We start from the raw sequence: 24188 nt of genomic DNA, 5'->3' as shown, positions 1-24188 counted from the left end.
TCACTGCTCAAATTTCCATTCTAATCTCAGCTCTCATATTCCAAACCCCCAACAGAGCGACCGCTACCTTCGGCCTCGCTTCCCGATAACGTACCCAGAAAAATAATGACCTAAGCGAGACCATAGACAATAATTAGTCAACACGTTTAGGTAGGTATTTATTGAAAAACGTTTAAGTTTTAAGTTTTTTTGTGTATCCCAAGCCTTCCCCCCCCCCTAATCTCCGTTTATAGCCAAGATTCGAGATGAACAGCTAAACGGTTTGTACAGCATTTGATCACTGCCAATGACAACATAAGAGTCTAACTAAAGTGGGTCGTTTAACTTATAGCCTATAAAATACTTTATAATAATTTAATAATTTTATAGTATAATATGTTTTATAGTGTGCATAATATGTGTTTATTTTTTTTTTTTACGTTGAGGTTACTCTGCAAAATATTCCTAGGAACTATTTCTCGGTTATTAATGTTTTTTTTTTGTATTAAGGTCGTTCGCCGGCGGTTAAGTGTTGCACTTTTGATTCGACGGCCTATTTAACAAAAAAAAAAATGTACACAAACTCGACTGGCTTTCGGTTAGGTTACGCGGTAGAGCAACACAAAAACAAGCTAGCAATCGTGACGGTGTGTATTTCAATATCGTGTAACCGAATGGTTGTAATAATATGAAAAATAGCGCTATTTTTTCGGTCCGTAATGAACTCTATTTTCTGCCGTTTCTATTGTACGGTACAATATAGAAAAAAATGATTTTACAGCGTTATTAGCGCAGCTAACCTATCTCTCTCTATCTCTCTCTCTCTCTATTTCTGTGACTCTCCGGATCTTCTTGTTTGTCGATGACGATAATAACAACCGTCTTATTGAGTATGCCCAATTTGGGGTCGACCTCAACTTGGACGGAAGGCGCTGTTCGGTTCCGGTCGTTATGTGATAACACTGGCAACAAACCGGTTCGTTCGACGAAATTGTTTGCATCCGAAACATTTTTTTTTTTTTTTGTAGGCAACACAACCGAATCTTAATTGGAATGGTTGCAGTGTCGACCAAAAGGTGCCGGATAAGAAAGTCGGTACATCTACTCGGTGGGTAATTGAAGAATACACAAAAATTGCACATTCCTACACGAATCATTCCAGACAGTTTCTAGATCTCAGATCTCGGGTGGACATGTTCTAGGATGATGGTTTTTGATGATCAAACCTCCTAACCTAACCCGCCCGTTTTCAGAATGATTGTCCATTTGTTTTCCATTGTGGGTCACGAGGAATTGACAGATTTCAAATGTGCAATTCCTGTACCGACATAATAATATAATATAAATCAGTTTTAGAACAACAAACGAACGAGTGTCAGGTATCACAGATGACTTTTATGGCGTCCATGGCCTTGGCCTATCCGATTTTGTCGCCCGTTAAACGACTAGGTTTACTTACCTTTGGCGTGGCTCATTCATTTTACTCCGACTATTGGCAATGAGCATAATATTATGTATAAATGATTTCTCGCTTTTTTTTTATCGTAGGTCCGATTAAGGTGTATTGATGCGCGCCAACCGTGCGCCTAAGAGTTTTTATTTATTTAAAAAGAAACCAGCTGAACCGACATGAATCCGGAATACTTTTATTTTACACCTCAGGTTAAGAATTTCCGTTTAAATCATCTTACAATATGTCTCGGTTTTTTTACAAAAAAAAAAAAAAGTAAAAGATTACCCGACTCGGTGTGCTTGTAGAGTCAAACGTAATCCGCTTTGTCGAAGGGGAAAAACGTGCAACCTAACCTTTGGGCATAGCGGAAACGGGTTAGCGCGGGGGAGTTGCTGTGTTCGGTTTAACTCAATGAAATCCTACGAGCCATCCGGGTGGTCCAACAAGTATAATAGCGGAAGGTGTATATTATTAAATAATACTTTGTACAAGTAACCGAGCAACTATACCGGTACAGTGTGTGTTCATCTCTTGTATATGTTACAAACGCAAAATGAAGGTAGAATAAAATATACAGGTACTGTTTGTCGAGTGATTAAGAATAAGGTAATTATCATTTTTCAACAGACCGGTCGTAGGCAACATATTTTCATAACATCCCGAGTCAACAACGGTAAGGTAAAAAATTATATGTTATAAAAGTCTGTTCGAAGCAGCGCGCAAAAAATAGTGGTACAAAAATTATTCGTAAAAAACGCGATGACGTTTTCCTCCGGTGCGATTACAGGCTTGACCTAGTTTCGCGAATCTGTTATGTAAATTGTAGAGAAAAAATAAAATCGGTTTTCTTTAACGCGTTTTCTGCCTGCTGTCAGAGCATCGACCAGTGTCATTCGAAACTCCAATACACCGGATCTTATTTCACACCCACACGGGTCGGTGGCGCCCTCTCGACGCCCCGTGTAACTATAACCACGTTATTTGTTGTAATAGGTACACCCAAAGGTAATGATAATAACAGTGTACTGCTCTTATAGTCAGAAGTAGGCAGGTCTACATAATATAATAATTAGCCTACATTGTTACATAGGTCGTACATGGTTCCTTGTCACCGGGCGTCGACCGAAAGGGTCCGGTTGTAGGGTGTATTGTTGTGTACACCGGAGGATTAGTGAAACGCAAATAAAAGCGGTTTAAAATTACCGATTTCAGCTGCGGGAGACCGTCTGCGATAGAGGATTTTTTTTTTTCAGTGAGTACATCTGTCGTTTGAACACAACCATTGCGGTGCATCCGACGTGACGTGTGTAACGAACCTTGTGCTTCTGTTGTGGACGCACTACCACACTATTACTCGGCCAGTGTTGACCGACCTTTATCAAGACTCCCCAGGGACTATTTTTTTTTTTTTGTTGCCCCTCTAATGCTCTGGATTTTTCCACGCCGTTTCCTTTTCTTACCGTTTCCTACGTTAAGTATTGAACAGGCGTAGTTGCAATAGTACACTCCGGCGAACAGCGTGCGTTGCCCGTCGACCAATACAATATCGTTCAATCGACCAAGTCGAGAAAGGATTAAAAATTCTATTATTTACAGCGGCATTGTCTCGCGTAAGAGCTCGGTCAGTTTAAACCACTCAGAGTGATGTTATTTCGAATAGTGTAGTGAACGTGTATTTCTCGGTATTCTTATTGATATTTCTTGGTATTAAACTGACGTGTAAACATATTATTACACTATGATTACGGTCGAAATGAGAACAATCGACACTCGATCGCAATAAGCTGAAACAATTAGTCAATTTTATCCTGTTCTGAGTCCTTGAGTGAGCGACCGATCACTTAAACGCCAGTGAATACCCGCTGTAAATATATTGTATTGAAATCTTGTCTATTGCCAGTCTTGAGGTGGACACGATTTTGAAAAAATTAAGTGTGTTTACCATTAGATAATTTGTCTGTTTAGTTGTCTTAGAACATCTGTTTACTGTCATCGTTTTAACATTGTTCTTGGAAGATTCCTTTTTGCTGTCGCATTTACTACCAAAGACAATCAAATGTAAATGTACTTTGTATGTTATGATTCGCGTTTTTTTTTCGGTGGTAGATATTGGTTTGTTCTTGCGAGAAAAATACGAGTTGGCAAAAAATAATAACATTACGGATAAGAAAATGTAATATCCTGAGCGCACGGCAAGAGAGACATTTATCTGTATTTATGTTATTATTATAATATATATTGCACTGTATACTTGGTAAAACCCACGGAAAAGAGGGCGCCGTTTAGATAAAAAAAGAAAGCCGACATATAGTATAACATAATATTCATAGCCGAACATCTGGTAGGCCGGTCACGTGCATCCGTCTAGTGCACTAAACACACACAAGTGGTTAATCTAAATACGATGAGACGCGATACCCGCTCATACTTGCACGTACCGTTCGAGTCTAACGCTTTTCCAGCACAAAACATGCTTTTGCGATGACCAATTTGCCAAAAAGCGACACGAAGTGAAAGAAATAGGTTAGGTTTGAAGCTATTTTTCTGTCAATAAGGCTCAGAATGGAAAAAAAACATATGCCTGCCGGTGCTCACATATTATGTATTATTCTGTCTTGAGCTATTCCACGCGTTTCCACCACCCTACCCGTCATAGAGCGCTCCCAGTGGTCCAAATCCAAACTGAAACCAGTATTTATACTAAAGGAAAACATAAATAAATCATTTTGTATTCGAATACGAATTTGCACAAATCTGTTTACGGCATTGACATAAACAAAATCGTATACTCTGTATTTACATAATCCACTCTTCAAAGGGCGATGATGATAAATATAAGGGAGGGTCAAAGGTGTGGGGAAGGGGGCCAAGTTTTTCGGTGGTCGATTTCGTTAGCAATTCCATTAGCACCGTACAATGTTATTGGATATCAAGCGAACCGACCCGACACTTAAATCCGAACCTCGGTCACGTTTTAATCACTGTTTTTACCGCCGGCCTTTCTCCCATCTATGATAATATACACGACGACACGGGAGAGGTAAAGTGGTATCCAATACTCGGTTTGATTATCTTTGCTCGACAGTTCCTTCGGCATATTGAGACGCTCGGCGCATAACCGTGTCATCACTCTGCCAATAACACTTCATAGCAATTGCCCGGGATCCATTAAGTACTCCATCAAATCGTTTGGCCGGCCTCTGAAGTGCTAACCGTTGTTTAGGTTCTCACCCCTATCGCTCCGGCGACCGTCTTCGAAGACATTGCGAGCAAATAACAGGGTTAACTGAATAAAAACTTAAAAAAAAAAAAATGATAAACAGCTGTTGTAAATTTGATAATTATCATTTTTATGCGATAGACAAAAAAATAATCTCCAACGTCACACCATCCAGCATAAACAAAAAAAAAATATATAATAAAATATGTGCTACCAATTAACCAGCAATTTTTGGCCGATTAAAATATCATTTTGACTGTCATTTTTTTCGATTTCCAAAATAGTTTTGTTATATTCTTCTAATTATCCACATCGTGCATGATTATCTAATTATACACATTATCTGCAAAAGTTTACATATTTTATTTATTTACATTTCAATTATAGTTTATATATTATTTAATTGCGTTTCATCGATTTTACGAGTTTCACCCGTTAATAGCTGTGTTTGTATTTTTATCATAATATTTTAACGTTATTTCAATAAAGAGTCCATTAGGTTTCCTCCACGAGTGCTGTTTAAAAATCATCACGCTTTGGTGCTTCATAAATGGCATCATCGCACTCGTCGTCGTCATTGCTTTGTACCAGTATTACAGTAAGTGCAAGTTTTCCGAAACGATCACGTACCAGTGAGGTACACACGAGCGACGAGCACAATCGTTACCCAGCTAAAATGTTTGAACGATTTTAAAAAATGATTCGAACAAAATAAGTAGTTTTCAATTGTGGGTCGACAATGCGAAACTAAATAAACTAAAATATTTCAATTGAATTAAAGAAAAAACACATTTTTTAAAAAAAAAATGTATTGTGGAAAAATATTTGAAAAGCAAGCTACTTACAATTCTATATTATTCAGTATCTACTAAATTAAATCATCTCTTTATTTCTTTGAACTCGCTGAAAACAAAACACAAATAAATGTATTAAAAATAAACATAACATTACTAGTCTTGTATGTTTGACGCGCTACTTTCGTGACGTTATTTCGTGTCGTTTTCGAGATGGATGGCCAAGGTTTTATTTTATCTTTTATTAAAAAAATGATTTACCCTGATCCCAACACTGTGCCACACGAACGGCTCGGGTTAGGTTAAAAATAAATGTAATAAAACATTTTTTGTACATATTTCTCTCCTTGAACAATACACAAGTACAATAATATACACCACGTGTACACGCGCCCACTCGTTACAATAATATAATACATTACTATCACAATCCCAATGTTTTTTTTATTTGATTGTTTTTATTAAATTAAACTTAAAAAATGTTCTTGCCGTTCAAATTGGTCGTTGAACCGAGACCGCTATATAATATTAGTATTCTTCGACGCCGCATATTATATTTAACACAAATTAATGTAAAAAAACATGTAAAGCCGGCTCAGAGTTTTTTTTTAAACTAGTTGTATTATACCTAGTGCATAGGTAGGAAACCCTTGGGGGGGGGGGGTTTTATTCCCAGAGTGCAAACCGCGGAGAAAACTTTATTGAAAAGTTTGTTTGTTCATAGAATTCTCATCGACATTAGACGTGCTATTGTAGTTTGACGAGCATATTGTGGTTGCTGTTGTGGATTTGTATTGGAAAGCTTTTAGCGTTTCTATACTTTTCAACGGCGCCCATTATTATCATTGTACAAAAAATAAATATTAGTCGTGTTATTGTGTTAGCTATGTTGTTCTGAAACGTTTCCAAAAAATAAAATACATTGCTATAGTATGTAGTATTAGTAGTAGTAGTATAGGCACAACTGCTTCACAATCCACATTTCCATAAACATGTCGAGTCACACAATAACAACCGTTAGAGAAATTATTGCATTCTGTTATCTACGAAAACGTTTCACGGAGAATGCGATTATTTAAATTGGATTTACTACTATTATTGTTTTATGGTAAACTCCTTTTTTTTTTTATTATGTTACACTAGAGTACGACGTAGACAAGTAATTATTGCACACATCCAAGACACGCCGGTTTTTGCATATCCGCAAGAATTCAGTAAAAAAAAAAAAAAACGAATTTAGGACAATTGTTACTGGAAACGTTATCATTAAAGTGAACGGAGGAAAACAATTAAATAAACATCACCGTGGATATGTGTAGGAACAGACACATATTATTATAGACAAGTGTTTGTTTGAATAGACCGAAACAATAGGAAGAAACCACAATAATAATTATGTTTAAGCACACTTCGTATTGTGAACTTCCTACGGGCGTCTCTGGCATTATAATAATATACGTAGACGTACACTAAAAGTAAATAAGGAAGCTCTTATAGTGAACCAGATGGAATTCTTAGCAGAAACTGCGTTTGTCGTGGAAGCAAATTAAATTTCAAGGCCTGAAACCCGAAAATTTTCATAAAGATCTGATGATTACTTAAGACGGTCAAGCCGGTAAATTAGTGGAATGTCTTTTTTACGCAGTGCAATGTTATCTCTTATCACTAAATTTCTTGTATCCAGTCCAATAACATATTCATGTAAAACATTAACAAAAATAATGTACTAATTTACTTAAAACACTAATACACGTACTACGATCTGTTTAATTTCCGTCCGATGTACAACTCGTTTACTTACTCATATTTTGATTTTAAAAATTGTTTTTTTTTTCCGCTCATTGTTTTAGTTGTTATGATTTTTCACGTCGGCCAAACGCTTAATCCGATTAATGTAATTCCCACGTGGACCCCATTTGTGAACAGTTGCTCGCCCTCGTGAGAACTTTATTGCCACCGTCACACAGCTGGGCGGTCGTCGTGGGTCAGTACCTCGTGATAACTGAACCCAGCCCTTCGACATCGATTCTAATAACAATAATAATATTAATATGATGTGTTGGTGCATATTTTAATCGAACATTCTATTGTCCGGCCTAGGCCAAAGCGGACCCTCGTCCGGATCTTGCAGATTACACACAAAGGCACCACTGTCTCCCGATAACCCTTCCCGCCAAGCAGCAAAATAAATCCCAATTCGGGCGACCTGCCAATTGGCCACCGGCATCTATATTAACAATATTATTATCACTCTGTTAACTCTGTCGACCGAAATAAACAGTCGAACCTCCCACAATCCGTTCAAGGATACCGTCATCGGTATGTAGTGGTATATGGAAAAATCAGAAATATCCAAAAAAAATCCCAATTTTCAATGAATCGAAAATTCGGTGTTGACCGACATTTTTTGTAAAATGGTTTTTAGTTTAAACAGTAGAACAGACGAATCACCTTATTAAGTACGTTGTGTGTAAGACACCCCCTCGTCCGAGACGCACGCCTTCTGTTCGATATTGCGTCGTAGGAAGACAATATAATATCCCATACTCGATTCCATTTCAATACCAGTGCAATATATCATTTCGATAGGCTTCGAAGATACCACCAACACCGTGGTGTGTCTTGTGTACCCACGACGATGACGTGTACAAAAATACATACCTACACTCGCAACAGTTTTTTTTTTTTTTAATTTAAAAAACGCCTAAATGCCAAAAAGGATGTGTTATGCATTTTTGTATTTGATAATTCAAAAAACAAATCAAACCGTCGTTATGGCAGTGGCCTTGTGCCGATAATGGTAAATGTTGATAGTAATATTTTTCGGTTTGTCCGGCTCGACTCTGTGCACTTGTGTGTATGTATGTTCATAGAGAATTTCATCACAAACCGTATAATAATGATAATAATAATAAAAAAATGCGTACTCGTCTCATACACGGTGTGTAATTGGTATATGTTTATCAGATAAAAAAAAAAATCTTCCGCCTTAGGTATCTACTTTCATATCTGTGTGTATACACTCACTAGCCGGTGTATCTGTCATGAGATTAAGATTAGAACGTTATGCGATAGACACAACTTATTGCTTACATTAAATGAGTCTGTCGTTAAAAAAAAAAAATTATTTTTCATATTAAAAAATTCTTGTCAGCGCTTTGCCACGTGAAGAGTAAACAAAAAAGGAATCAGGACAACTGCGACTCATTGGAAGGCAAATTCAGTTGCACTTACTTTTTTTTGGTGTCATTCTAAATTGCACTTTCCATCATGATCAAACTAAATGGTATTTTTTTTATCAACAGGGAAACGCCTGTTGGGAGGCATAATCATAATCATAATATATTATTACTATTCCGTACAATAAAGAAAGTCGATACAATTAAAATCGTGAAAATAATATTATACCAATCGAATAGTGGTGCGTTCGGTGTTCGGTTTTGTAAGTCACGGCTGTTTGCGAAATTAATGAAAAAAAAAATAAAAATAAAACCTAACAACCGCGTGTAATTACTAATAACGATAAAACGACCTATATTGTAATTGCTTTGGGTACCACCTCCTAGGTACATTAGAGGGTTTGATAAATTAAAAAAACGCTAATAGGCAAAAAAAAAAAAACCGACGGATCGTGACGACTGCCAATAAGTCATCACGCACACTTACGGGTATTTCGTTAAAATGGATTAATTTTTTTTTTTTTCCCCATCTAAGTTTATGTATTTTATTAATGGAATAATAATTATCAACGAGTACGTATCTGTCTTGGATTCTACGCCCACGTTTGGTAGCTGCCGCGCATACCTCTCTGTAAGCAAGATAAGTTTGCCCATAGCTTAAGACTTACGGTACGGTCTGTCGATTGATTTATTAGTCGATATTTCAAAACACCCAACTAATTTCGGAATTCACGAACCGCGTTTCAAAGTCATCAAAGTCAACCGCAATTCAATAACTAAGTGTTTTGGCAGTTAAGGAAATATGATCACCGTTAATGTAATTAATCAACCAACAGGGCTCGTACCTCGGCCGTATTTTTATTACTATGATTTTTCAATAAAATAATATATTAGTAGACATTGAATACACATCTCAGCAATATTTCTGTATACCTTGTATCGACAACTTAGTCATTATTAATTATAATACTCAATAGTCAATATATACATATAAATAAATCACAGCTTAGTCTCATTAACTACTAATTAATGTTGCACATTATACATTTTTAGTAATAAACTCTCGGTTGGCCTTTAAGGAACATTAGTTGTTCAAATACAATCGTCGGACAACGATTTGAATCTAATAGAGGACTGTATACAAAACCGGCAAATGAAAAAGGTCTTTCAGAATTGGGTATTTTTTAGATAATTTAGATTAAATCATTTTTTTATTCGAAGAAATCATCTTAAATGGTATCGAACAAAGAGATTACTCAAATAAATTAGTTGTTATTCGAATAAAAAATGTCCAATTCTGCTGACAATTTACAAAGTTTTTTGTATTTTGTGTCTTAAAATTAAGATACAAAATACAAGATGCATGTATTTTGTATGGAAAAATTAAGTTACAAAATACAAGATGCATGTATTTTGTGTTTCAAATTTGTTACAAAACACGAGGTACATGTAATTTGTATGGAAAAATTAAGTTACAAAATACAAGATGCATGTAATTTGTATGGAAAAATTAAGTTACAAAATTTCAAGATGCATGTAATTTGTATGGAAAAATTAAGTTACAAAATACAAGATGCATGTATTTTGTATGGAAAAATTAAGTTACAAAATACAAGATGCATGTATTTTGTATCCAAAAATTAAGATAAAAAATTCAAGATACATGTAATTTGTATGGAAAAATTAAGTTACAAAATACAAGATGCATGTAATTTGTATGAAAATTAAGTACAAAATCAAGATGCATGTATTTTGTATCTTAAAATTGAGTTACAAAATACAAAAAGTACCTATTTGAAATGATTGTATTTTAAATACTGCCCTTTCCTGCTGACAACAGTAATGTGTTTGTATAGGTATATATCCGCGTAAACGGTTTGCATATTTGTTGTCATCATAACAATATTTCTAAAGTACAGTGTGTGTGTGTGTGTGGATTCTGTGTGTATAGCGTATCTTGTGAGCCAAGCGACCGGTCGCCGTTACACCGGCGGTCGGTCGACCTGCCGGGTGGGGGAGAAGTGCCTCGGTGGGTCGTACGCTGTGCCGGCTGGTCTAGTTATCCGCCGACCGGTGTCCTCCGTGTGTGTGTGTTCGCGTGAGGCTTGCACTGTGCAGACATGTGTTCAACGGGGACTAACGGGAAAAATCCAAAATATTCGTTGTAACCGCCGTAGTGTATTAAACGTTTTATCGCCCGTAGTGTTTTATTACAATTGATTTTGCGGTTCTCCTCATTTTTTTTTGAAATATTTCGTACGATTCGTTCGACACCACGACGGCGTTGAAAACGGTTCGGCAAACGTCCTGCGCGGACGTCCGGTTAGACTCGTCTTCCTCTTCTTCTCCTCCTTCCGGTTGGATACATTCGGTCATGGGGGTGTTAAAGTGGAGAGAACGGCACCACAGCAGTCGCCACAGCCAGAACTCGGATCACTTCAAGGGCGGCGTTCAGGTAAATAAGAAAGAAATCTATCTCACTAGTTGTCAAGTCAAACCCAATTTGCCACTGTCGGTCCTAAATGCAATACAATCGATGAATACAATGTTCTAATGACGTTGACGACGATATGAATGTGTTAAAAATTCTCATCGGCTATTATTGGTTTGATCGTCTTGGGATCTTGTTGTCGCCACTAATGCCAACGCGGATCCATCCGAAAATGATCAATCTAAAACAAAAATTTATCGTACCCCGACAAGGAAATAAGTGTGTCCACATTTTGGTAACACGCGCCAGTTGAGCGGCACCAGAAATATTTTATCCAGCACTTGGCAAAAACGCAAAATAAAAAAAAAAACAGTTGCCCAAAACGAATATCAGATTTTTTTTTAGTTTAAGCGCAGCACAAGTGTGTTAGTGTTTACCCGGAAACAATATGGGTTTAATTGGGGGTTTGCTCGTATTCAATTATAATAATTTAGTTTGTTATTGCCAACTCTGAAAAAAAAAACAGATGACCGTTTTGTTGTTTATTATCGATTAGCCTTTGAGGGGTTTTCCCTGTAAAAGGTACGATAAGCAAATAGTAACATTAATATATACACTGAAAAAATACAACGGTGATACAATATGAGGATAGAGGCCGTCCTGTGATAGAACCCAACGGGAATTTTTCCTAATTGTTTCTAACTAGATTAATCTATTATACGTTAGACTAGTAGATCTCGACACCAATGTCTTTGGACCGTGGAGTGTATATTGGATGCAAGTTGTGGTATTAAACGGTTTGAGTGAGTCTGCGATTTTGGAATGACATTTTTTGTAGTGTTAGCTGATTAAATTCGGATAACGTTTTACGCGAATGATGCACAACTCTGTCGGTGAAAACAACACATCCGAACATATTATTATTGTCATTCGGCGGGTTAGGTACGGTTACACTGTCCCCCAAGGGTAGGGGGAAGATGCGCGCATCCGGCCGTCGTTTCCCATGTAAAACATGGGGCCGGGGTTGGCTGCCATTATGTATTTCTCACGTTTCGATTCTCACCATTATAAACGCGAACAACAAGCGGCGGTTAGAGGTACATCATAGGTGTGTGTGTGTGTGTGTAACCAACGAACTAGAAACCACCTGTATTGCAAACAAAATTATTCGTGTAATACCTACTAATAATATTGCGGCCCGTCCGGGAAAGCTGTGGCATATTATTATGACGGTGATGGACAGGAAATATAACCGTCGAGATATGATAAGAAAAATGATGACGGACACACATAATAATATTATATTTGGAGAATGGCAATGGACACGACAATAGTTCCCCATCAGCTACAGTGCTGCGGTATTGACGGACGCCGGGAAACGATGCTGGTCCGGCGGAGAAAGCCCATGTGGACGAATAGCATATTTTATAATGGCGGTGCGATGCAAACGAGTGAAAGGCTGTTTGTTAGGGAAAAAAAAATTACAAATACTATGTACAACACTCCAATACAACAACTCGGCGAGTGTTGTGTTTACAATGCACACGTCGTCGAAACCGAAAGCAAAACAATAATGAGCTGTGGTGGTACATGCCTCCCGGCCTTGTGGCAAAATGTTGTAGTACATAACATAACATGATTCACTCGCCAACAGCAACTGCAGTCATACTCGATCTCGGAGTTAATTCCATTTGTTTATTTATTTATTTTTTTTTTTTATTACCTACTTTTTTCCGCTCTAGTGAGTCATCCCATCGTGTTATCTGCGCATTAAATTTCGTACATCCGAATGCGGCGGTGTGTAATTTGACGCTCATCAAGGGCTTCGTCCGGGGCACGAGCCTTATCCGGTAATTAGACGACCTATGTCCGGCACACCCCGTGGGGTGGTCTCAAAAACAAACCCTCGGCCGCCGCCGCTGTCTTTGGGTGGCAAATGTACCCGGTGTCGGTTTTACTTTTGGACTACCTAAGGTTTCGGTTATACGATACGCACAGGACCTAATTTGTCGGCATCCACACCCGACAAGCTGTAACCGACTCGAAATATTAAGCAACTAATACAAATAATATGCATAACGAGATAAAGCTAAGAAATTCAGCAGCCAATAAAGGTTACTTGAGCTGTCTACGACCAGTTCGATGCGAAGAAACGTGGTCGGTTACGAAGGGCGATCAAGACAGGCCTATCGTGGAAAATGAGGAATACAAAATGAGAACCAATGTGGAGAATGCTATCAAATGTACCTAAAGCCCAAAATAAAGACGGACGCTAAGATTGACAAACACTTGAGGAGGTTGACCTCGAAAAATGAGCACCGGGATTAAGACTAGAGGAGAGCGAAGATAGGGAGAGATGGCGTGAAATAGTAGAAGCAGCTAAGGCCCTGAATCTTGTCACCGTCCGATCACTAAATCCTATTCAAACCCATCCATTAAGTACCCGTATAATAGAAAACGGTTTAATAAACTACAGGGTAATTCCCGTAGAACGGCTGGAGCTAGAAAAGGATTTGGTCGACACAATAAGTTGTTAGGCGCAGGTAAAAAGGTCACCGAGCGTTTTATAAACTGATCTTGCGCGCATGATTTATACTACACATCTAAGTAAAGGCTTAAGCGCTGATCCGACCCCACTCTCTCTCCCTATTGGCGTTACACAATATATATTAGTATGGACGATAGTATGAATTATGTCCAGAGGTACAGCGGCTATAGTAGCTGATGTAAAACCCGGATTGAAAATCAACAACCTAATTTGTTTTATGGGCCGTTCCATTTGTATTCTGCATACATCCGTGTATGCCTTGGCTCGTCCTTGAAATGGATGGGGGGGGAAGACCAAATCCCCTTGTAAGAGATTAGAAAATTGAATAATATACAAACATAAGAAAAGCTTATTCAGCTTGGAAAATGTCCCTACCTGAAAGGCAGCCATTTTGTGTACCAGTTTCATGGAAAGTAACAATTCTACGTTACTTTTCCATGACTATTTTCATATTATAGTCTGTGGCCATGTTATTGTGTTTGATAAAACCGATAACTGTTCACAAAATGGCAGCCTACTATACAGGCAATACACGTTCCAGATATTGAGTTCAGTTAGTTTGCCATCGACAATAAATGAGCTTGAGTGTGTGTGTGTTTTTTTTTTAAGAACGTGTTGTTTCGACGAAAACATTAGACTTCTCGAACCATAACAACCAGAGAGAACCAAGCCGAGCGGTCGGTCGAAAGCGTGCAACCGATAACAAAAAAAAAAAAAAACGTTATATTTTTTCTTACAAGGATCGTTGAACTCCTTGTGCGTACGCTCCATTTGTCCCAATGTTGTCTGCTGCTGCGGTACAATGGCCCAGAGGTGGTGCCCAAATAAATCCAGCAGGCAGGCGTTGCGGTAATGGATAAAACTTTATTTTTTCTTCTTGTTCATACCCACTTTGGCGCACTTAAGAGGAGAGGTACAGGGATGATAACACTTTTTTTTAAATATTTTCACCGCGTTTTACCAACCTCTATCCGAGATATACCAGAAACCGTTCATAAATCATACAACAATATATAATATTAATGTGGTGTAGTAGCCGCTTTCCAAATGTCTTCTCTGCTTGCTGCAGTTGTATCGTCACCCTCTCCTATTTGGACGTTCATTGTTCATTGTAGGCGAGATACATTGTTGTTATTATTTTACTTCTCCTCGCGCGACAGCAATAGTATAATAATCCGGCGACAGCAATGTGGGGTTTTGTAAATTGAAACGATTATATTAAAACGCCAACAAACAGTCTTATTAATAATAATAATAATAATAACACAGTGTACGCTTACACCAGGTATTGCGAGACGGCCGGCAACAACAATATAATAATGAGGTGTTGGGTAACATCGTTTGTCGTGTGGGCGCCTAGTGCTAAAAATTAATGAATTTTTTTTTATTTTGGCCGACGATCAAGTATACACGATATAATAATATGTCTTTTGTGTGAGGTCGATCGTCTCGATTAATAGTAATATTTTTTTCTTCTTCTATATTGCATTGGCTTTGACTGTTAACGACGACGGCGACAACGATTCGCTCTGGTGTGTGTGTGTGTGTACCAACGTGGCGATGAATAATTCAGACTCGTTATGAGCTGCTTGTGTGCATTTTTTTTTCCTGCACAATCCACATCTGCACCGTTCCCCCTCGTCCACGTCTTATTACAGGGTTTTTCTTTTGTGCGCCGGGACATTTAAATTTCAAAAGGTATACGACGGGTAGGTTTTGCAAAGCAGCAGTAGAAGCAGTAGAAGCGGCTACAATGTGAAAGAGAAGCGCACAAAGGGACAGCAATAAATGCACACACACACACACACACATTGGCACCCTAAAGATTTCCTCGGTTGATCCGTCTTGTTGTTGTTAATAAACGGTACACTGTAATTCCGGTTAGTAGTTTTGCACAAGGGAGGCGAGCACCAAAAGCAAGCCGTTCTAAAAATACAATTGACTCTAGATAGATCAACAGCTCGTTCGTTGTGCCATAAGTGAACGCCATTTCGTCGACAACCCCAAAAGGGTTGGAATGATGTAAATGATGTATTTTTATGCTCTTCGAAAACACAGTGCATTCGCCATTAACCACTCACTATTGTGGTCTCTCCGTCCGGATCCGGTGGAAAACAAAATATTTGGTTACGCTTGTTTGACTATTTTAATTCTCGCCGTCTCCAATGTTACCACACTTACTTGGAGTTACTTACATTTTCCCACGGGCCGAATGTGTTTTACGGTCAAACCGCGGTAATTTTCCATTGCTAATTTCGAGAATTGGGTGGAAAAAAAAAACCGAATCATCGGTCAACAATAAAATACCTATGCCTAATTAGTCGGTTTGAAAAATGTAATTAAAATCAAAAAAAAAAAAATACTCGGCCGACGGTTTCCCGGACGACCCGTGTATAATACTGTTATTATTAAAAAGAAAAAAAAACATTTGGAAAGAACACCCAATACCGGTTATACCCGTCGGCGCATAATATTAATATTAATCAGTACGGTATTGCCTTGGAAATATTTATGTACATTTTTTAGTATTAGAAAACTTATCGCAGTAGACTGTTAATAATACTGTAATTGGGCCCAAAGTTCCCGTTCGTCTAAAACAGCTAAAACGGTCACACGGCACTGGGTTTGTGCTTCATTTGCATAGTTTAATTGAAAACTTGTATTTCGGTAGTTGACTGAATGAAACACACGCAAACGCCTAATTGAAATGATATTGATAGTAAAAAAACAAAACAAAACTATATAACAACAAGAATGCGGTGATAAGTATTTACATAATAATGTTTAATGTTTAAACTATTGGGTGGTGGGGGGGAATTGTAATAGAACATCCGTACCGGCCTAATGTCGCTTCTAATTTTATTTTTTGTTCTAATTCGTATCTATGTTATTCCCTTTTGTACAAAACGAACCAGGTAATGGCCGCCGGTGGTTTGCTCGGGTGAAGTCTTTTATCTGACCGAGGTGGCTCTGTGTTTCCTGTGAATCGCACAGGAAATAGAGCTCACGGTCTGCTGGTCGCCATTGACTCGTTTGGCCCCTGTATGCGTTCCCATAGAATATATTTTAACCCGTGTGTACAATTGGGTAATTATGAAAAATATAATAAAATGTAAGTAAAAAAAAAAATCTCTTAAATTGCGCTTAACGTCGGGGTAAGCTCGCACGTGAAAATAATATACACGGTTTAACGACCTCCTGATGAATAATGCACTTGCTTATGTATCTAAGTGTAACAGCTATTTATGTTTTGTGACTTTGTGCGGATGATGACCGGACGGCAAAATATAGAAAATGGAAGTTTTTGTTTGACCTGCGCTAATGATATTACTTAAACAGCGGTAAGAAATGCGTGTAAAGGAGGTGTACGGCGACGATGAATGCGATCCGTGGGCTTTGTGGGTGTTTGCCAGTCCGTGGGGACTGATCATTAATATGTACGAGACGAGAATCATTCGTGTGTTTACAGTTAATTCAATATATTATGATATCTTGTTATTTATTTTTTTTTTTGCGAGCCAGCATAGTCGAACATACCATAATAATAATAATACTGGGTTACAAGACGTGCAGAGGCGAGCGCACGTTTCAAGGTTATTAATTTTTTTTTTTCGGGATTATATTATACTCGCAACGGTCAAAGAATTTCCAATTATTGCGTTCGTACCTAATGTAGTGCGTAGACAGAGAAATAGAACAGATAATGAGCGGAGCTGTTTTGTGAGAACGCCTGGGTGCATAAGTGGCGCGACTGAGAGAAGTTAAGAAGTAGCGTAGACGTGACCGTCAAGTCTTCCACAACAACACCAGGGCTAATCGTACGTTAAAACGGAACTGATCACACTGGTCGCAATAAGTGTAAATATATTATGAAGTAAGCAAAAATACGAGCTTGCAGTGTAACCAGATGGACGGAATTGTATTTCTCTGGTACATATTGTTCCACTACTGCGCAATCACTTGATGCAAATTATAGTATGACTTGTCAGTTGTAACATATGCAATTTGAATTTATCTGTTCACCTGTATAGTTGATGAGGATTGTACTGTGCAGCGTTTAACGAATAATTGAGGCGCTCAGAAGCCAAACTGATTGACTCCGTAGAATGACATTTTTCACGACAGGCTGTTGGAGTTATTTGAAACAATGTATGTAAGTACAATTGCCGCAATTTTCTTAGCGCACTCTAGCGGTGAAAAATGCAACTGTGGAGTTATTTATCTTGGCCACTGAAAATTATACACTTTTTTCAATCCAACCATGAGTTAACCGGTTTGGCATCTGAGCGCCTCAATTATAAAAAAAGTATTTATTTGCATTTTAAGCGGTCACGCTGTCACATTATGCAGACGTGCGTTTGAGTGGTCTGTGAATGGGATGATATGGATTTTCGTTCACGTGCTGACTGGTATTGATTTTTTTTCTTGCAGACGTCCAGAGATGACAGATCAACGGGCACGGCACCGCCTCCGGAATCGGCCGGCAACGGGTCCCGCGAGCTCCTGGAGGAGACGTTGAAAGGACCTAAGCCCTACCCGAACATCGTGTTGCCCACCGGCGGAGGTTTCTGGATCGACGGCCAGGACCAGAACGACTACGAAGCCACGGCTCCGGGAGGTCCCAGCACTTGGAACAACAAAATCGAAACCGACGACACGGCCAAAGCGTACCGCAGATACTTTATGGGCAGAGTGAGTACAACCGAAATCATATTATTCCCTATTTTATTTTTTTGGACGGGCAAAACTTATAGTTTGACTTATGCTTTAGCTCCGGGCCAGAGCTATACATTAACAATTATGTGCGCTTTGAATCTACGCCAAAATCCTACGTATACACCCAAAAAGTGAACACAAATTATTTTAAAACCCAACTTATAGCTGGTCTCAATTGTCTCATTGGCAATGATTATGCCACAAAGTTGAACTCAATCTGCAAATTCGAGTGAATCCGTTTGTATTGTTTTGTAATAGGGTTATCCTTTGACAACATTTCAAATACAAGTATAAGCTTTTTTTAAGAATTCACATTCACTCGGTCTCTGCGCGTTACACACTGATACAATTTGTAATCAAATATTTTGTCCTTCACTTTGGCTGTGCTATGTAAATTTGAACGTTATTATGATATGTCTGTGTTTTTGAACGTCTGATGTAACTACTCCTGTCGAGTCATAGACAAATAACTAGGTGTGGGTCGACGGTATACTGGATCCGTCGTATATTTCTGGTGGTAATATTATGCGTTGACTGTCATTCAATCAACGTGGCTGATTTCATTAGACCTGAACGCGTTATGAACAATGCGCGTTATTGTAATATACACACACACACACCTTTCGAGTGCTTTCGCTCTGGCACGCGTTCTGTTACGGCGATAACTAAATAATAATAATAATATGATAGTAATAATTAGAGTACAGTGTCTACTGTCTGGCGTAGGTACTTGAAACGTGCTCGCTCATTGAATTACAACACAACCTCTCCCAGACTCTCGGGTTTATCAAAGGGTAATGATCCAAACGGTTCGCCCTGTTCATAGTGTAATAACGTACATCCGTATCAGATGATGATGATGATGATGATAATGCAGTACCGAAAAATGCTTCAAGGCGGAAAGGATTTGTGTGTACCGTTTCTTTTTTATAATAATATATTTTGCTACGTTTCAGTAAAAAAAAAAAACATCCTGCCTTTACTCTGTTTATCCACCCCCCAACGGATCTTCTTCTTTAATCCGAATGATATTAAACACACGGTTCGGTTTTAATAATAATCGTGGCAGCCGGTCGGAAATCGATGCCAGCTGATGTATATTACTTTCCGCTCTACCTAGCCAAGTCGTTATTGCAAGTTCTGTCGTGACCCTAAAAAGTCGTTTACTGTTATACCTAGATAGGATTGCGTTTTACCGCGGCTGTGACCGTAAAAAAAAAAAAAACCACTCTAATATAAATGTATATTGTGTGTACGTATCGATCATTGAATGATCGCACTGGGTCACATGCGGTATAACGCACTGCCACCGTTTTTGTCCATACCCGTTTTGAAGGGGACTCTACATTTTATCGTATAATATTAAAAGAATATTCGAAAGAATAATATTCAATCCGATTTTTCGTTTATACCTATACCTACCAATTTAACCGGCCGACCAAGGTCGTTAATCGGTTTTTGCGGTAAACAAAGTCGTTTCCGACCAAGCGTAGGTGTATCACCGTGGCAATACCGTACACAATGACGACACTATTATTATACATAATATAATAAAGGCGAACCGTTGACAACACCGCACAAACGACCAGAGAGAACAAAGCCGATGGTTTTGGGGTAATTTTTTTTTTCCTTTAGCCGTCTTCGCTGGTTGTCTCTGCTGCGGTTTCTTGTGGCATTTTCGGGTCGGTCGCAATGAGGAAGAAGAGCGGAACTCGAACCGCCCAACAAGTTTATGACGTCATCCGGGAACCGAAATTAGTGTTGAAAGTAATAATGATAATCGTACGGTTTAGATGAAACCCGATTGTGCACTCAGTCGTTTACTGAACACCGTCCTCAATTCAGTGTGACCACGTTCTAGAAATGAAATCGTTGTACAAAACATTCCACTATAATAATAATACAGGGTGTCTCAAAAAGAATGCTGGGGTTTCAAACGGCTGTAGGTTGTGAAGTATATTGGACCTACAGCGCTCTGGTAGGGCTTCAGTGAAAGAAGAAAATGTCAAGTTTCGAATGATTGCCACTATAATATGTGACAACCTACAGCCGTTTGAAACCCCGCCGTTCTTTTTGGGACACCGTGTATGTTAACAAATAATTTGTATAATGTATTGGCAAATCATTTGTTCGCTGTAAGTGGTTGCTCTCGAGTCGAAGAGGGTTTTGGTTTGCTTATATTGTACAATAATAATTAACGTTATTCGACTGGGTTGTACATAAGGATTATTATTTTTTTTTGAAAGAATGTCACTCAAACTTTAAAAATCTTATATTAATATTATTATATTATTGTCGTTGCTCGGCCGCCGGGTCGACAGTAATATAATGTATGGTAATTAGACCCTCGGGCTGGCTCGTATAGTAGTACTATTTATTTCCAGTATTCTCGTTTCGACCAACCGATGTGTGTGTGTATGAGTGTAGTTCTGCTTTGGCGTATCCTAGCCGAACTGCAATAAGTTGTCGTCATCGTCGACGGCCTTGGACATGGTGTTTTTGTTGTTCAATAGCTCAGAGGTATCTCGAAACAATATAATATTATAATATTACACTACTATTACCGTCCCACGCCGATTGTGTAGTCCAAGTGGCGATAGTAATAATACTGATAATAATAATAGTAATAATCACAATAGTACACTGATAATTTCCACTTTTATGTAGTCCACAGTTGTACGTGTACAATACAATATTATTATATTGTTATGGGCAAAGCGCGGTTGAGAGTAGTTTTTTTTTTTTTTAGTCCAAACTACTCGGCACGTGTATTGGGTTAATTACAAATACCTACAAATCTCTAGTGAAGGATCCAGACAAACGCAATATACCGCCAACCGTTGTTATCGAAATTACAAATCTAGAAAAGTCATGCGTTTTTTTTTCATACAAGCGCCGAATTAATTATAATCATACTTATCTGTTTGTTGTACCATTTTGTTTTGTTCATAACCACCGCTGGAGACCTGTAGTGTGTAATCTTAAGGCGAAACGAGAAACCGACCGTCGTGCAGTTGTGTGTATAATAACAAATAATAGGTAACAATTATTACTTATGCGAGTTATACGACCGTCGACCGATCACGTATGCCGCAACTTACTTTTTATTTTCATACCAACAATTCGTATTTGGCGTTTAATATTTTGTGCGTAGTGGCACATACTGCACATAAACACTGAACATAATGATATAGGCCCGGTTGAACACAATGGGACTGAGGCAGCAGCTGATTCGAGCCCAGAAGGCTAAAGGACATGGCTTTATAAATCAGTCGACTTAACACACCATTAGAGCATGCGCTTACTTATTTTTTTTTTTATATCCCCACTTGTATAGCATGGTTTTGTTGCTGATTTTATCGTTTTTAGCCTGCCCCCTGAGGGTCTTTTATCGACGACATTTGTTGTGCTTTTAAATTGCCCCGGGCCTCGCTTACGATGATCAGCACCGAGCGTTTGGGTGTTAATTGAAAAGATATTCAAACGAAATTGAGAAAGTGACATTTTTTTTTTTTTTTTAATAACCGATTATTCGTTGCTCAACAGTGTGTCTTTTGTTGTTGTACATTACTTGCTATTAGTGATGGAAATTCGAAAAACCGGATTACAACGCAACAAACGCTATTTCAGTAATTTAAAAATATTTTTACTCATCACTATGTTTACTGTTGGTTTTCACAAATAATAATCAAAGAGTTATTTTACTGCTTCCCTCAGTTCGTCGGATTAGAGTGCGTTTTTCAAGACTCTGGCTGTTGCGGATGAAGGCTCTCTCGATTTTTTAATGGTTTTTTTTTTTACACTGTTATCATTAAACTGCCCATTGACATCGGTTTTTTTAACCGGATACAGCAAAAAGTGTAATAATGTATAATTTCAAAAACAGTTAGGCAACGCGTTTACCTAATAGGTTTTTATTGGTTGGGGAGTCATTTAGCTTAACTTAAACCGATAAAACCCGAGACCCCCTCCCCCCCAAGCCACGGACCATGGTAGGCGAAGGGTCCTGCATTGTGTATGTGTCACGTTTTCCATTATCTAAGGAAACGTACCTTACAATATAAAAATGCCTTTTTATCCTTCCCCGCTCGTTTTGTCGCACCTGACAAATTCGTTGGTTTTTCAACGGTTTCTGCATGTGAACGGCGGTAGTTTTTGGGCGGCGAAGGCGGATGTGACGTTTCCGGTCCGGGGAAATTATCTGCTCATATACAATGCCCACCGTCGAGGACAGGTGGCGGTCGTATAACAGCACAACAGCTACGGGTCGAATGGGTGGAAAAAAACTAAAACTAAACAATTTGATCTGGAAAACGTGCTCCTTTTTGGTTTCACATGGTGGGCAAGACATGCGTTTCCACTATACGTACAGCTGACACTGTCGGTTTACACCTGCAAACCGAAACGTTTTATTATATTGTGTAAAAATAGTTTTTTTTAAAAAAAAAGTCCTTCCAATTATAAAATATTATTGTTTTTCCAAAGGTATACTATTATTATAACAGCTTATCCGACGGTCTCATTATAGTATGAATTCAAAAACGGTCAGATACAATGAACAGCTCACAAAAGCGTACCAAAAGCCCTTGCCGCACCGACGGACATTATTTATTAACGAAGACGACCCGGGGGTTTTTGTTTTTAGTCGATTCGTTTACTCGGGTAAAGCGCAGTGCTGGTTATCATCTCATCCAGCTCATCCATCCGATGTAAGACACTTGTTTTCTCAGAAAACATCAATATTTTGTACATATTTGGCTGTATGTATTTTTAAACACTAAGAAAACTTGTTTACCCTACCCTTACCGCATCCCTTATGAAGTAAGTAACAGAACATATGGACGCGCCTGTATCACTTAATTTATGGTTGTGTTTTTTGTAACAATTTCAAAAATCAAAGGTAAATAATATTATAACGGTGAATGGTTCTCATAACGAGGACCTGATACTATGATTCCGGGCTTACAGAAAAAAAAATTAAACCATCGAGCCGGCTTGGGTTTAGTTATGAACAATTTCCAAACTACGTCAGAATTTGCAAAACTAATAATAATACTTAATACGCGTACCTGGATTCAAACTGGGGCTTTTATAAAAGTTTTTATACTCAACGGCCAACTCTTGTGTGTATTTATATTATAATGAGTGACGGTTAAATAACAGTCCTCCCTCCTTACCTCCCACGCTGACATCAATGAAACGCAACCTTTTTTTTTTTTAATACTTTACTTTAATAATTAAAAACATCAGTTGTGACGAGAGCACTCGAGAGGATTCTCCGGCCCGGTCTCATTACAATAATGTTACATATTATAGCTTCTTAATCTTGGGAAACGTCGAGCAGCAGATAGATCTCGTCAAGACCACGACGGTTGACAAAAGCCACTTCGAGTGTTCCCCACGATGAATAGGTATGAAAATATAAAAAAAAAAAAACAATAATTATATTGTTAGTGGTTTTTTTTTTTTTTTAAACAGGTGAGAGCCTATACCGGTGTGGGATGCGACGCTGGGTTGTTTATACATACCATGTACCGGTATGGCACTCGTTTTATATAATACACAGCGCGTTTGCCGCCCACACGTTTTTCCTCGGTCGTGATCCACCACCGAGTTCAATCCAAAGCCCCCGCCCGGACGAGGTCTACGAACCCGTGTAGTAGAGTAGAACACACCGAGTGAAAAACAGTCTTAATTCGCTTAACTCTTTCGAGAGAAGAGCGAGTGAAATATTTCAGACCATATCCAATGTAGTACAGGGTGACGTACACTGATGAGGCGAACAAGCAAACGTCTGTCGTTATTGAAGTTCAGAAGTTCAGAGCAGGAGGAAAGGTTAGGTTGTGTTGGGTTTCCCAACCGCACTTG

General features: G+C 38.4%; 1 protein-coding gene across 4 annotated transcripts in view; it reads left to right on the top strand.

Annotated features, from left to right (window-relative positions):
• LOC126837507 (rap1 GTPase-activating protein 1) overlaps positions 1-24188 on the top strand; it is a 120878-nt gene that overhangs the window by 80747 nt on the left and 15943 nt on the right. For 3 of the 4 annotated variants that reach the window (XM_050571427.1, XM_050571426.1, XM_050571428.1), the window contains one exon: positions 18036-18296. In XM_050571427.1, coding sequence (XP_050427384.1) covers positions 18036-18296 — 261 coding nt within the window. Of the gene's footprint in view, positions 1-10700; positions 11081-18035; positions 18297-24188 lie in introns of those variants that run through there. The other variant, XM_050571429.1, reaches the window with a different exon arrangement.

Source organism: Adelges cooleyi, unplaced genomic scaffold (assembly GCF_023614345.1).
Source record: "Adelges cooleyi isolate 19-005CV unplaced genomic scaffold, UGA_ACOO_1.1 ACOO_flye_CR_arks_rails_tigmint_CR_PRNA_25, whole genome shotgun sequence".
NCBI lineage: Eukaryota > Metazoa > Arthropoda > Insecta > Hemiptera > Adelgidae > Adelges > Adelges cooleyi.
The sequence above is the reverse complement of the archived record's forward strand: the minus strand, read 5'-3'. Positions and strand labels throughout refer to the sequence as shown.